General features: G+C 45.3%; 1 protein-coding gene across 2 annotated transcripts in view; it reads left to right on the forward strand.

The window, feature by feature from the left end:
* Window positions 1–299: 299 nt before the first annotated feature.
* RNF217 (ring finger protein 217) overlaps window positions 300–15165 on the forward strand; it is a 99296-nt gene continuing 84430 nt past the window's right edge. The window contains exon 1 of one of the 2 annotated variants that reach the window (XM_043542860.1): window positions 300–1223. In XM_043542860.1, the coding sequence (XP_043398795.1) occupies window positions 588–1223 (636 nt within the window). In that variant the 5' untranslated portion in view covers window positions 300–587. The remainder of the gene's footprint in view (window positions 1224–15165) is intronic. The other variant, XM_037894717.2, reaches the window with a different exon arrangement.

Here is a 15165-nt window from a genome sequence, read left to right on the forward strand (position 1 = left end):
TGTCTTATATATGCAACTATACCCTGCTTCCACCCCCCCCCCCCCCAAAGTTCTGATATTTCACACTTGCTATCTGGTGACCCGAATTAACGCAGGAGAGGAAGAGAGATCGGTAGGTAGGTGGGAGGGCAGAGGAGTGTATGGGGGGGACCCAGGCAAAGACTCAGAGTGGGGTGTGAGAAAGGGGCAGGGCTAAGGGGTGGAGGAGGTTGTGTGTACGTGAGGGGCAGGATTGAGAGTGGGTGGGTCCCTTGTGTAGGCAGGAAGGGGCGGAGAGTGGCCCGGCCCGGATACATGTGAGAGGGGGGTCGGGGCCGGGGCGCCTCCTGGGGGGCTGCGCTCAGGCGGGGCCGGGCCGGGCAGTCCGAGCCCAGCTCTGACTCTCGGGGGCGGCCGGGGCTGCGGGATGGGAGCGCGGCCCAGCGGGGCCCCCGGGCGGAGTTGACCTGCGCAGGCCCGGCGGGGAGCGGCGGCGGCCGCTGGCCCCGGGGAGGCGGCGGCGGTTCCCCGCTGGGTCGCGGAGCTGCGGGGCCCGGGACCCGGAAGCAGAAGCGGGGCCGGAGGCGGCTGGATGGGAAGCGGCGGGGATGGGGGAGCAGCAGAGCTCGCTGAGCACCCTGCGGGCGGCCGCCGCTGAGGCGCCGTTCCCGGCCGGCGGGGCCCGGGAGCCGGGGCAGGAGGCGGCCGGACCGCGGGATCCGGAGCCCGGCAGCAGGCGGCGGAGCGGGGAGCAGGAGCCGCTTCCCGCCGGGGCCCCGGGGAGTCCGGAGCGCAGCGTGGAGCCGCCGCCGCCCCCTGAGCCTCCCGCGGAGGAGCCGGGGGCCGGCGGGGAGCCCGGGGCGCCCCCCGAGGAGGGGCCGGGGCGGGACTGGGGCAGCAGCAGCAGCCGCCGCCGCCTCGCCCCGCGGCGGCACGTGTACTGCACCGTGTACTGCGTGGAGAACGACCGGGCTGGGGCCGGGCCGGGACCCCCGCCCGCCGCAGCCCCCGGGGCCCTGCCCGCCCGCCGCGGCCCCATCGGAGACCCCTTGACCTCGGGGGGCAGCATCGAGCTGGACTTTTACCTGCTGCCCGAGCCCTTCTCCGGGCTGATAGCGGGGGACTTCGGGCCCCTGCTGGTGCTGAGCTGCCGGGTGTGCCTGGAGGAGAAGCCCATCAAGCCCCTGCCCTGCTGCAAGAAGGCGGTGTGCGAGGAGTGCCTGAAGCGCTACCTGAGCGCCCAGGTAAATGCCCCGGCCCTCCTCGCCCCCTCGGTGGAGAGCCCTGACCCGACCCATCCCACCCCAGCACCCAGGTAAATGCCCCGGCCCTCCTCGCCCTCTCGGTGGAGAGCCTTGACCCGACCCATCCCACCCCAGCACCCAGGTAAATGCCCCGGCCCTCCTCGCCCCCTCGGTGGAGAGCCCTGACCCGACCCATCCCACCCCAGCACCCAGGTAAATGCCCCGGCCCTCCTCGCCCCCTCGGTGGAGAGCCTTGACCCGACCCATCCCACCCCAGCACCCAGGTAAATGCCCCGGCCCTCCTCGCCCCCTCGGTGGAGAGCCCTGACCCGACCCATCCCACCCCAGCACCCAGGTAAATGCCCCGGCCCTCCTCATCCCCTCGGTGGAGAGCCTTGACCCGACCCATCCCACCCCAGCACTCAGATAAATGCCCCGGCCCTCCTCACCCCCTCGGTGGAGAGCCCTGACCCGACCCATCCCACCCCAGCACCCAGGTAAATGCCCCAGCCCTCCTCGCCCTCTCGGTGGAGAGCCCTGACCCGACCCATCCCACCCCAGCACTCAGGTAAATGCCCCGGCCCTCCTCGCCCTCTCGGTGGAGAGCCCTGACCCCACCCATCCCACCCCAGCACCCAGGTAAATGCCCCAGCCCTCCTCGCCCTCTCGGTGGAGAGTCCTGACCCATCCTACCCAGGTAAATACCTCGGTTTTTATCACCCTTTGATGGATGGCCCTGCCCCATCCCACCTTGGCTCCCAGGTAAATTTCCTGGCTCTCCTGAGCATTCAAGCTGTCAGCCTGGTTGAGGGAGCTCTGCCATTAGGGCAGGCTTCACACCCCCTATCCTATCCCATTTCTTAGACCCCAAACATAGTTAAAACTTAGTATTTTTCTCGGAAGTGACTGGTTACAGGGCTGCTCCCTCTCTCAGGTGGAGCAGAAGGACTTGCTGGACACTATGGAGGTGTGCACACTCTTCACCTCAATGGCTGAGGATTTGTGTGTGTAGGTTAAAGATGCTCTAAAGTTTAAACTCATTTTCTTGAAATTTCTCTTGAATTTATCCCAGCCTGATAACATCAGCAGGTCAGTAAAACATGGAACAGACTGACTGACTCCTGCTGCTGTTGCCAGAGGCCAGTTAAAACTTTCCACTCAGCACTGGCTAGTACATTAGCCGTTTTGTATTGGACCTTGTGTCTTTTTTCAGTGACTAGTGGAACTGGGCTAGGTTTAAATGGGAGAGCCACCATCTTGCTCAGCCAATCTAACTTAGATCAAAATATAATTTAAAACTCTTTTCCTACCCTAATCTAATAGCAATAAGAATCTCCATAGCTGGATTTAAAACTCGTCTGTATGTATCAGCAATACTAGTAGATTTATTAGGTTAATTTCATACAACATACAGCAAACAACTGTTGATTTGCACACCAGGGTTGATTTTTCAGTGAATTACTTAAAACTAAGGTGAAGCTTTATAGCCAGGTATAGAAACACTTTGTACCACCTTATACAAACAAAAGTATTTACCAGACTGCTTCCAAATTTTTTTGGTGATTTTTTTTGTTACTAAAATAAGCCAATGGCTCTCAAATATTAACTGTTTATTACTTAAATGCTAGAGTATCATGCACAACCACATGCTTTATCATGCTTCACACTTCAGTTAGCTTACTCCATCTTTCTCTCTTTGTACATTTTCATATTGTTGCCTCCCAGTCTGAACTGAAAAATGTATGTTATTTTATAATTGACTGAATCTCCCCCAACGCTTTTCCTTAAAACTAACAGAATTGCTAACTAGTTTAGTAATTATAGGGTTTTTTCTTTGAGGTGTCTGCCTGACAGACATACTCTGGGTGATGCATGAGTTCCAAACTTTGGTCTTCATCCTACAGAACTTTACGTACTTGTAAAGTCAACAGCACTGCGTGCATCTGTGTTTTCAGGATCAAAGGCTCTTTTGGGTAGCAGAGTGTGTTTAAGTAGGGTGGGTGCATAGTCCTGTTTGTGCACTCCCATTAGTGCAGGGGTGTCAAACATGTGGCCCGCAAGGTTATTTCCTGCGGCCCGCCAAGCTCCCCACGCCCCCAGAGTTATTTTCTGTGGCCCGCCAGGCTCCCCCTCCCCCTAGAGCACCGCGTCCTAGCTCCTCTGCCTACCTGCAGGCACTTCCCACTCCTCCCCCTCCCTCCTGGGAGCCGCGCACTCAGGAGCGGAGGTGGAGAAGAGGTGGGGCAGAGGTGGGTCCGGTGGCAGCGCCGCGTGGGAGGGGGAGGGTCAGTGATGCAGCCCTCGGTTCAATGTACTTGTCCTCATGTGGCCCTTGTGGTGATTCGAGTTTGAGATCCCTGCATTAGTGGATATAAAAGGGTTTATAACAAACTACATTACAATTCCTTCTATTAAATAAAAACTAGGGCTGTTGATTAATCGCACTTAACTCATGCGATTAACTGAAAAATTAATTGCAATTAAAAAATTGTGATTAATCACAATTTTTATTGCATTGTTAAACAATAGAATACTAATTAAAATTTATTAAATATTTTTGGATGTTTTTCTATTTTCAAATATATTGATTTCAATTACAACACTGAATACAAAGTGTACACTGCTGACTTTATATTTTTGATTACAAATATTTGCACTGTAAAAATGATAAACAAAAGTGTTTTTCCGTTCACCTCATTCAAGTTCTATAGTGCAATCTCTATTGTGAAAGTGCAACTTACAAATGTAGATTTTTGTTGTTTGTGACGTAACTGCACTCAAAAACAAAACAATGCGAAACTTGAGAGCCTACAAGTCCATTCAGTCCTACTTCTTGTTCAGCCAATCACTAAGACAAACAAGTTTGCTTACATTTACAGGAGATAATGCTGCCCACTTCTTATTTACAATGTCAGCAGAAAGTGAGAACAGGCATTTGCATGAGAATGTAGTAGCCCACATTGCAAGTAGGGATGTAAATACCATTTTAAAAGTTAACCATTGAAAGGATTAAAAAATATTTAGTTTAAATGGTTAACCGATTAAAGGGCCCGCTGGCGCAGCTGGGGCTGCTTTGGCTGGAGCAGGGTTGGTGGGCCAGCCTTTGTGGTTAAGGCGGGTTAACCAGTAAGACTAATGCTTACTGGTTAAGGCAGGTTAACATTTTACATCCCTAATTGCGAGGTATTTACATGCCAGCTATGCTAAACATTTATATGCTCCATCATGCTTCGGCCACCATTCCAGAGGACATGCTTCCATGCTGATGACGCTTGTTAAAAATAATGCGTTAATTAAATTCGTGACTGAACTCATTGGGGGAGAATTATATGTCTCTGGCTCTATTTTATCTGCATTCTGCCATATATTTCATGTTATAGTAGTCTCAGATGATGACTCAGCCCATGTTCATTTTAAGAACACTTTAGCTGCAGGTTTGACAAAATGCAAAGAAGGTACCAATGTAAGATTTCTAAAGATAGCTGTAGCACTCAACCCAAGATTTAAGAATCTGAAGTGCCTTCCAAAATCTGAGAGGGATGAGGTGTGAAGCATGTTTTCAGAATTCTTAAAAGAGCATCACTCCAATGCGAAAACTACAGAACCCCAACCACCAAAAAAGAAAATCAGCGTTCTGCTGGTGGCATCTGACTCAGATGATGAAAATGAACATGCATTGGTCTGCACTGCTTTGGATTGTTATTGAGCAGAACCCATCATCAGCATGGATGCATATCCTCTGGAATGGTGGCTGAAGCATGAACGGACATGTGAATCTTTAGTGCATTTGGCATGTAAATATCTTGCAGTGCCAGCTACAACAGTGCCATGTGAACTCCTGTTCTCCCTTTCAGGTGACATTGTGAACGAGAAGCGGGCAGCATTATCCCCTGAAAATGTAAACAAACTTGTTTGACCGAGTGATTGGCTGAACGAGTAGGAGGACTAAGTAGACTTGCAGGCTCTAAGATTTTACATTGTTTTATTTTTGAATGAAGTTTTTGTGCATAATTCTACATTTGTAAGTTCAGCTTTCATGATAAAGAGATTCCAGAGCAGTACTTGTATGAGGTAAATTGAAAAATACTATTTCTTTTGTTTGTTTATATTTTTTTGATTACAAGTATTTGCACTGTGAAGTGAGCACTACACACTTTGTATTCTGTTATAATTGAAATCAATATTTGAAAAGGTTGAAAACATCCAAAATATTTAAATGAATAGTATTCTATTGTTTAATCATGCAGTTAATCTCTTTAATTGCTTGACAGCCCTAATAAAAACCAGTTGTAAGACTAAAATAATGCTGATAAGGAAGGTGGGGAGTGTAGGTCCATGCAGTCATTGTGAAGAACCATATTTATTGTAGTAAGTAAATGTTCCCCTTGTTTAAAACATAAAATTCTTGCCCTGGGTAAATAGCAAGTAATTAGGATACCCACTGTGATTAAAAAATAATCACAGGAGATGTTGAGGTGTCTCAGTTTAACAGTGACACTGCTATTCCAAGCAGTCTGAGAACATCTGATTTAGAGGTTAAGGTCTTGTCTACAGTGCAGTTTTTAGCCTGTGGTGTAGCTGCACCAGCGCAAGCTCTTAGTATAGACAGTGTTGTAAACTGTGACTTGCACTGATGCAGTCTACCTCAGTGCAGACGCTCACTAAATCCAGGGAGTAATTCAGTGTAAAGGTATGGATAAAAACCTAATAACTGGAGTTATGTATTTCTATAATGGGCACATCTGAGAGATGCAATAGGAGCCTTTCAGAATAGCAGCCGTGTTAGTCTCTAAGGTGCCACAAGTACTCCTTTTCTTTTTAATAGGAGCCTTTAACACCTGTTGGTACTGGAATCCTTGCTGGTTCTTATGGCATATGTTTATGGAAGTTTACTGACAACTAGAACTATCCCTCCATGCTCTTAACAGTCTAGAGATTGTCTTGGCTAGGATAACTTGTTTTTGTTTTTTAGAACTCCTTAACTAGCATGTTCTCACACTAACACAGAAAAAGTAACTTAAACTTTTTCATGTTCTAGCTGGCTGAGCTGAAACATAGGCTCCCTCCTCGGCTTTAACTTGACCAGTTAATGTACGTGCCAAAGTACAATTTGCTTTGTCTGTGCTAGTATTGGAATGTGTTAGGTGACATTTGAAAAACAAAACCCGAAATCAAGACAAACCTGGAATGTCTTATGGAATGGTCTAGTTCTGTTCAGATGTAATAAGCTCCACGGTGCTGCATCTGATAGGATGAGAAGAATTTGAAGGGGGCACATACAGGTATGTTTGTTTCCAGTCTAAGAGGAATGTATCCAATAAGGATCCTTGATACTTCCTATCCTCAGTAGAACGGATTTCATTTTGTATTGAGTTCTATGGCAAATAGGTCCACCTGTCTGAGAGCATGGGTTTGCCAGTGCACTCTTCAGGGGCCACTTGTGCTGGATACTGTATTTACAGCTCAGGTAATCTGTCAGGATGTTATCTTTGCCTTTAATGTGGAAATTTCCCATTCTTCATAGCTTCCTGATGTGGTAGTTGTGCTGAGCCCCACCCTGACAGTTGACTTGGCACACAGCAATAGAATTGCTCACTAAAAGTTGTGAAAAGAACACTTTTTGAGGCAGGCTAAAAACGCCAGGCAGGCTAGACAGCATGACAAGCCATCAAGAACATGACAGCTGGACTCTTCCTAAACCCAGAGACCTTGACTTATGAGATGGTTCAGCTGAGCTCTGCAATCTAAACCTGTGTCTGTTACTAATACTGTTGATGGGCTGGGTTGAAGGGAACTCCTCAGCAAGCATGCAGTGGTTTTATCCACAACTATTGAGATTCCAGTTGCAGGGTGCACAGTGCTTGCCATGATTGTCTACAAATTGAGGTGGTTGAACTGTTTTTAGCTAATCCTGCATTGATCTCAACTGGAGTTTGATTATAGAAGCAATAACTGAATAGAAGGATTTGTCCTGAGCTAAAGCAACTCTGAACATAGCCTGTAAGTAGTCTAGTAGGAGATGCGTTGTCTGGAGTCTGAAGCTGTCCCTGTTAACCACTCCACCATTTTGAGGGATGGTTCTTAGGCCTAAGAAATAAAACAGCAGATTATTTTAGTTTCTGCATCATTTTCCTATTGAGCAAGTCTGGGACCTGTAGTGACAGATTTTTTGATAGTTTTTAATCATGGTTTCTGAAATGGTGCTGAACAGAGTTTTTTTTTCTTCTCCTACAATTGCAATTAAATGGTGTTCACTGGTTCATTGCCAATGACTGTTTTCTGCTTTATTTAATTTTGCTAGCATAGGACAAGACTTAAGAATCAGAGCCACTAACACAACCCTCTCCCACTTATACATCAAATTCCACCTAAATCTGTCTGTTTTCCCTGTCTGTGAAATGTGCCACCTAATACTTAAGCAGTGTGGCAAAGCACTTTCTGCAGATGGAAAAAGTACTCAGCAACTGCAAAGTATTCTCTGTTTTACAGATGTAAAAACCAAAAGCTAAGATTAATTTACTGGGGGTGGGGTGGGGACTGATTTAGTGGTTAGACAGAAGTTTAGCAGATGAGACCAGAGTTCTAATAATGGTCCTGATATTGACTTACTGTATGTGATCTTTGGTAAGTTGCATACCTTCTCCCTGCCTCAATTTACCAATTCAAAACTTGGGCATGATACTTAACTGACCTCTCAGGGAGTCCTTTAGGGTTGATTGGGAGCTGACTGCCTGAGAAAATGTTTCTGTTCCCTCTCTGTTTAAAGGCAGTAAAAGTAAAGATAGTCATTGGGGCTGTGGGAAGGAGATGACTTGAGTGAGATTCCAACACCTGTGTGCCAGGTGGGGATGGCTCTAGAAGGTATGGATCTGGCCACAGGAATTCTGTGGCATGGGAGCTGAAGACAGCCACTCGCAAACCTCAGCATAGGTAGCATGCTGGGGTGGGACTGGAGAATGAGGGGGCGGAATTGCCGGGCTGTTTCTGGGCAGCACCATCTATGAGCAGCTTCCTTAGTGCTGATTAAATTACCCCTAGGGCTGCTCACCAGGAGGCAAAAGGTGGCTGAAAGCTAGGTTAGCAACCCATCCCTTGGGCTGTAAATCTTGTTCTGCATAGTGTATAAACTAAGAAGAAAAGGGAGAGATTAGTGTACTTGGCTTCTCAACCTTAATATTGTATTCATGCTGCTTCTCTTACATGGCATTCAGCTTTCTTTATTTTAGAAGCTGTGTGTGTACACAAGCCTGATAAGAGTGATTCACTTCCTCATCTCTACTGGTTTGTAAATCTGAGTCAGAGTGAATATTTGGTGTTTGTTTATTTGAGAATTCCCTCGAAAAACAAAACCAGACATAGTGACGGCTTCTGGTACAAAGATTATGAATAACTTCAGCTGTTCATAAAACAAAATCATGGCTAAATTTGTTCTGGATGGATGAGCGGGAAGAAATTGAAGAATTACACTTACAGTAGAACCTAACTTTTTTTCCTCTTACCTCATTAATCTGTAAACTTGATAAGTACCACACAACTGGTAGTCTTATTGCCCAATTTTCAGCAAATATTAAAATGACTAACTCATATTAGTGAGATTTCATTATTTCTATAAATTGCAGTACAGTACACTACTAAATATGTGAAGTTTTATAATTAAATCGATGCTATCATTTTCCTCATAAACGAACCAAGTAAATCTTGTGGTATAAGACCCTTGCTGTTTTTACTGCTTTGTTTACTTGTGGATCATCAAGTTTTGAGAGTTAGGTTTTGGTCCCCCATTTGTCAGTGATGTGTTTTACTTGACGCTTGCTTGCAGTATTCATTCCTATGTTAAAAGAACATTGCCAGGTCAACTTAAGTGGCATACTATATAAAAAAATATTCAGAATATAGTAAGTTGACCCCTTAAAGATGCTATAAGTGAAAGAAAATGGAGGAAAAATACTTTTTCATTTTCTCCTCTATGGAGTCAGTCTGTCCCCTATTTATGTGGATCTTTCATCCAACTGGAGGAAAAAAACCTGAAAACATGACACTAAAACCAAGCAGGCTGGTGGGGATGTGGGAGCAGGTGTATTGCCTAACTTGATCTTTAAAAGTGTCTGGATTTAAAGCTGCCTTTGTTGTGCTTGCATGAGCTAGATCTGACTCCTTATGTGCTAAATCCTCTTCTGTGCTTCTCTGGTGGTATAAAGTGGATGCAGAGCTACCCAGTATGAACAGCTGAGAATTACGCTGGTGTGGAAAAATCATCAGCAGGTGTAATGTCCTCTTCATGACCAAAGTGTTTTACAACCATAAAAAATTTTACAACATTTTTGGGTGGTAGGTAGCATATCTTTATTTTACAGATTAGTGAATACTTTCAAAAAGTAACAAAGCTAAGTCTAGCTGAGACAAGAATTCAGGAGTTAGTAATTCCAGTCTTTATACGTTCTACTGGGTTATATATCCCTCCTTGCTTCTCCAAACAGACTTACACGTGATCCTCAGTGTACAACTTCTTGCCATATGGTATATGTATCTATGTGGTAAAAACAAATTGAGATTCTCTCAGCTCAGATACAGTTCCTTAGGGCAATGGTTACTAAGCTGGTGGATAAATCAGACAAATTTTATTCAAGAAGTACAAAATTGAGACTTGTTGGCTTTAGAGGGAAAACTCTGCTATAAATTATTTAGATGGCCAAGTCTATGTACATTTTAAGATTTAAGCAGTGTTAGAAAAGGCTTATTTTGTAATTGCTTTTAAAAAAAACCACCAAAACCCTCTTTTCTGCCTCATAAGATTACTAATGTGTGTATTGTATTACAAGCTTGTCAGGACAATAGAAGTTTCCTTAATTGTGGGAGAGGTTACTCACTTCATAAGTTGTATTGACTAAAGGAAAATATAAATAGTTCCTAAAACATACCAACAGTTCCTTTTTTCATAAATATATACTTAAAGGCTAAGCAGTGCAGTTTTATAAAGTGACTATAAATGTTCCTGTTGTTACTCTTTCAATCTGTAGTGTCTTTAGATCAAAAAAGAAACTGTCTCCAAGTGTTTTAGTAAAACTCTTAAAAAAGCTTCAGAATCGAAATATCTTAGATAACATAGAGAAATTCTGTTGCCTAAAAACATCCGGCTAAATGGCTTCCTTGCAAGTCAGAGGAGCATCACTACAGATCACTGGTAGCAGAGAAGTAGTGTGAAGGAAGGTGTTGTCACCATAAGGCATAATACCTTCACAGGTGGTGGGGGAGTGCAATGAGCAGTGACTTGTGCATATTCCTATTACAAAGGGGTACTCTGCACGTACCACCATTGCTATCCTGTCTATGCCCAGGTCCTCCCCATGCTTGGCATACCCCCTTGTTCTTCTCAAAACTTGCAGCCAAATTAATACTGTTTCTTGTATGAATGCCCTGGGGGGAAGGGACTCCTTGTATGTTCTTTCCATTCTAGTGCACCTGTGCTGTGCGAGTCATTTGTCCTATTACTTCTAACCTGACTTAAAAGCTTTCCAGAAGCAAGGATACTAACTCTTCTGTGCTCTTGCAAGTGCAAATGGAATTGGATTGTGTAATAGCTTGGAAACTCTGCTTGTTTACTTTCATGGTATCGTGTGCAGCTCAGGAAGCAAAATGAACAAGTGACAAGTTCTTATATGGAAGAGATAAACGGAATACCAACATAGTAGAAACAAGTACAATAGTCTGTATTAATCTAGAATTCATCTTCACTAGGAAATCTGCGACTTGTAATTCTCAGCTCCCTGGTCCCTGCCCCCGCTTAGCTGTCCACTATGCTGCAGTTCCCTCAGCCAGCCAGGCATGCAGTCGTTTCTTCTCCAGCTTTCAGCAGCTACTAACTGCTGCTCTGTTCTGCAGCTCCTTTTATATGGCCCTCCTGGACCCAGATTGGCTGTTTCCCCTGCAGCCACTCTAGCCTGTTTGGAGGACCTCTCCACTGCTCCTTTCCTTTGGGCCTAGTCCACTCCATCACTTCTTCTTGGGTCTGCCTCCGTCTGTCTTTTTCCTTCAGTTTTGATCTGCTGGACTTTCTTACCGTTGTAGTTGTCAGGACTGTGCTTTTACGTGACCAAACCGTCTGAGCCTGCACTCCCTCACATTTTTGTTTATGCCTCTAACACAGCAGTGCATTCCTTAGCAACCTAAGTCACAATGAATATGGCTTCATGGTTGCAGTCTTGAAGCATACCAAAGGAGGTCCAAGTGACCTTCAAGGACCTCCCAAAGACTGTGACCTCTTATACTATCATGCTGATGAAACCCTGCACACTTTGAAGGACTCAAAAGCCACTCTTTACTCTCTAAGGGTATCTACACCAGCCCCAAGGAGAAGGCAGTATAGAATTCCAAAGCTGTTTGAGACTGAAGCCTCCTTACTGTTAGGGCCAATAAAAAATCAGAATGTCTAAGGGAGAGGCAGTGGTTCCAGAGGAGATCCTCTGTCCTCCCTTCTGCCATGCAGTCTGTCAACCTCATGTCTTCAGGTGTAATGCCATAACTGAGAACTAGCTAGAACTGTTGGATCTTTCTCCTGCTTCTCTTTCCCTCTGCTTGTCTTCTTCCCCCCCCCCCCCCCCCCCCCCCCCCCCCGCATTTTTTTCTCATGAGGCCTGGTAGTGAATACCTTTGGATTAATAGATCCTGGAGCCTGTAGGCCAGGAATATTTTATCCCATTTAAATTCCTTTTTAGGGGCTCCTCTAGTGATTTTTTACTAAGAAAGGAGGTAGACTCCTATGACATGTCATTCCATATTCTTTATGAAAATATGCTTATGATATGAATGACATAACTGAGATACTTTATGCAAAATGGCTCATGTGAGATGTCATTGGAAAGGTTATGATTTACTGAATGTGATTATCCAATTTGTATGCCTGTATCATTTCTGTATCTGAAATTGGGAATATTGACTGTCTCTGTATTTCAACTATGCTACTTTATGTGATGCCTGCTGACACTCCAGGTACAACAATGGAAAAGCCAAACAGGATGGATGGCCCATCAGCAAGGACAATGGACTGTGAAAAGCTTTGGCCTTCCTGTGGACGCTCCATACTGCCACTGACTCATGGACGGTGTGATCTTATAGAATCAGGTGGTCTTCTCACCTGATACTAAAACATTACCTGGGACTTCTTGTAACTTTCCACTGTTAAGGGGAGGGGGGGGGGTCAAACTAGGGAAACAAAGGACTCCCGCCTTATGCAAATCCTATTAAGGGTGGGGAGTGAGGTAATCCTAGTTTTCAGTTCTCCCCTGCTACCTCACCCAAGATGACTGCTGGAAACAACTAAAACTGATCAGGGGGAAAGAACTGGGCCCAGACTAGAACGGCATCTGGCCTGTGAAGAAGATTATTAGAACCACCTTTAGGGTGAGAACTCGCATGTAACCAGTTTCTTTAGTGTATTAAGCTTAGTTTGTGTGCTCTGTTTTATTTCCTTAGTAATCTGCCTTGTTTTGTCTGCTACCTCCTTAACTACTTAAAATACACCTGTTATCATTAATAAATTTATTTCTTGTTTATAATACAACCCACTTTGTGATTTCTAATGGGGGGGGGAGAGAGAAGTTATATATACCCTCTTTCACATTGAAGGAAGAGGTGAATTTCATATAATTTTGGGTTTGTACTCCAAGTGGGGGGTGGACATCTGGGTGCTGTGACAAGCCCCTTAAGCTGAGCCTTCTCAGAGCAGATCTGTGTCTTTCTGTGCAGCTGGGTGTGGCCTTGTCTGTGTGCTTGGCTGGAAAAGGCTGGGGAGCCTAGCCCAGCAATACCAGATAAAAAGGGGGCCCAGGCTGGCAGAATATTCTGACTCAGTGGCATCCCAGCAGACCAGGTGAAACCTGTCACAACTCCCTTCTGTAACTCAGAGCAGTAAAGGAAGTACCCATGGAGTTAATTCACATTTCCTAATCCCAAAGAAGAAAGGAGATTGGTGTTTGATTGTGGACCTTCATCTGAACAGATTCATGTTGTTGTAAGCTCTGAATTGTGGCTCTGGCTTCCATAATCCCCATACTAGATCCTCATCACAGGTTCCCAACCATGATTTACAGGATGCCTATACTCGTACTAAATTTGACACCCATAGGAACTACCTCAGATTCCTGATGGGGGGGGGAAGTCACAATATCAATAATACTTCTGTTTGGTCTCTCTCTATGCCTTCCAGGGTGCTCACCGAGTGTCTAGCATTTGTAGTAGCTCATCTAAGTAGAGAGATATGAACCTACCCATATCTCAGCAACTGGCTAACTTGGACAGGCACCACAAGTGAATAATTCCATCCAAGTGACTCAAACTTTTAATCACTTTGGGTCTCACGATCAACAGAGAGTACTTGTAGCATAGAGTTCACAGGAGCAATGTTAGATTCCAGAGCAGTGAGAGCTCATCTACCATGAGAAGTTCCATGCCTTATTGAACTCTGTCAACTCCAGGGTCACCCAAAGACATCAGTAAGAGCATGCCTCAGACTCTTGGGGTATGTGACCTTGTACCCCTGTGTGATAAAGCCCAGACCTGACGTATTCTTCATGAGCACCTAAGCAGTCCCATCCTTGTTAAATTGATGGGATCCTCTATAAGTGTGCACCGAAGTACTATTCTTGCCACCTCTACCTATCATGATGGTAGTAATGGATGCCTACGCTTTTGGATGGGGGAGCTCATCTGGACCATCTTTGGATGCAAGGTCTCTGATTCCCCCCAATCCCTCCCTCTCAAGGTGCTCTTTCACATAAATGACCCCGAGCAGTAAGGCACATTGGCATGCACAGCATTGCTACCCTTGTTTTGAGGAGCCACCATGATAATGTACAATGTACAGCATTGTACTAAATCAGTAGGGCAGGAAGGAGCAAGGAATTCACCACTCTGCCAGGAAGCAGGCCATCTTTGGGCCTTTTCTATCAAATCATACAGTGGATCTGTATCTTCCAGGCTTGCAGAACACTGTAGCTGATCAGTTCAGCAGACATTACTTAGATAATTACATCTGATCTGTCAAGGACTGTTCTTGTGAAAGATGCTCTGCAGTGGTGATGCCCAAGAATAGACCTCTTTGTCTCAGACTAAAACAGAAAGTGTCAGCTCTGCTCTAGAGGGAGTTCAGTACAGGCTCGATCTCAATACCTTTCTCATCCCTGGGACACCAGGACTCACTTATGGTTATGCACACGTACTGTGGATACTCGGTATCCTGAAGAAAATCAAGATGGGCACAGCCTTAATATAATGATAGCTCTGGCAAGGCCCATTGAGTTCTGGTATTTGGATCTGATGAACCTACCAACACAGACCATGGTTTTGGTTCAGCCAGATGTGACTGTGCTGAGCAGAAGCCAAATCCTACCCCTGGATCCAGGATCTGACAGCCTCAGTACTGACTAGTTAATTGATACAGACAGAACCTGCTCCACTGAAGTCAAGAACATTTCTACTCTTAGAAGTTAAATGGAAAAGATTTTTGATTTGGCTACTACAAACACTCTCATCCATTTAGAAAACCCCTGTAGTTGCCATTTCAGATTACTTGTTAGATCTAAAATGTTCAGGACTGTCAATCAGCTCCATAAGCAGAAATTACTACTAAATAAAGTCTTCTCACCCGTCTGTCCAAGGTCACACAGTCTTCTCACCCAAAGTTGCTGGATTCTTCAAGGATCTCATACGTATTTTCCCCCAGTCAGAGACCCCTGCCTTCCTAGAACCTTGGGGTCATGTTAGCAGGCTTGATGGGAACTCTCCTCGAACCTCTAGCAACCTGTTCTCTATACTACCTGTCTTCATACACAGCCTTTTAGGAGCAATAACATAAGTTCAAAGATTAGGAGAGATTCAAGCCCTCATGGCTGTCGTCCTTAGTGACATCTTGTCTTTGTGGAAAACCATTTAAGACCTGACCCTAAAT

The sequence above is a fragment of the Chelonia mydas genome, chromosome 3 (assembly GCF_015237465.2).
Source record: "Chelonia mydas isolate rCheMyd1 chromosome 3, rCheMyd1.pri.v2, whole genome shotgun sequence".
In the NCBI taxonomy this organism is placed as follows: Eukaryota; Metazoa; Chordata; order Testudines; family Cheloniidae; genus Chelonia; species Chelonia mydas.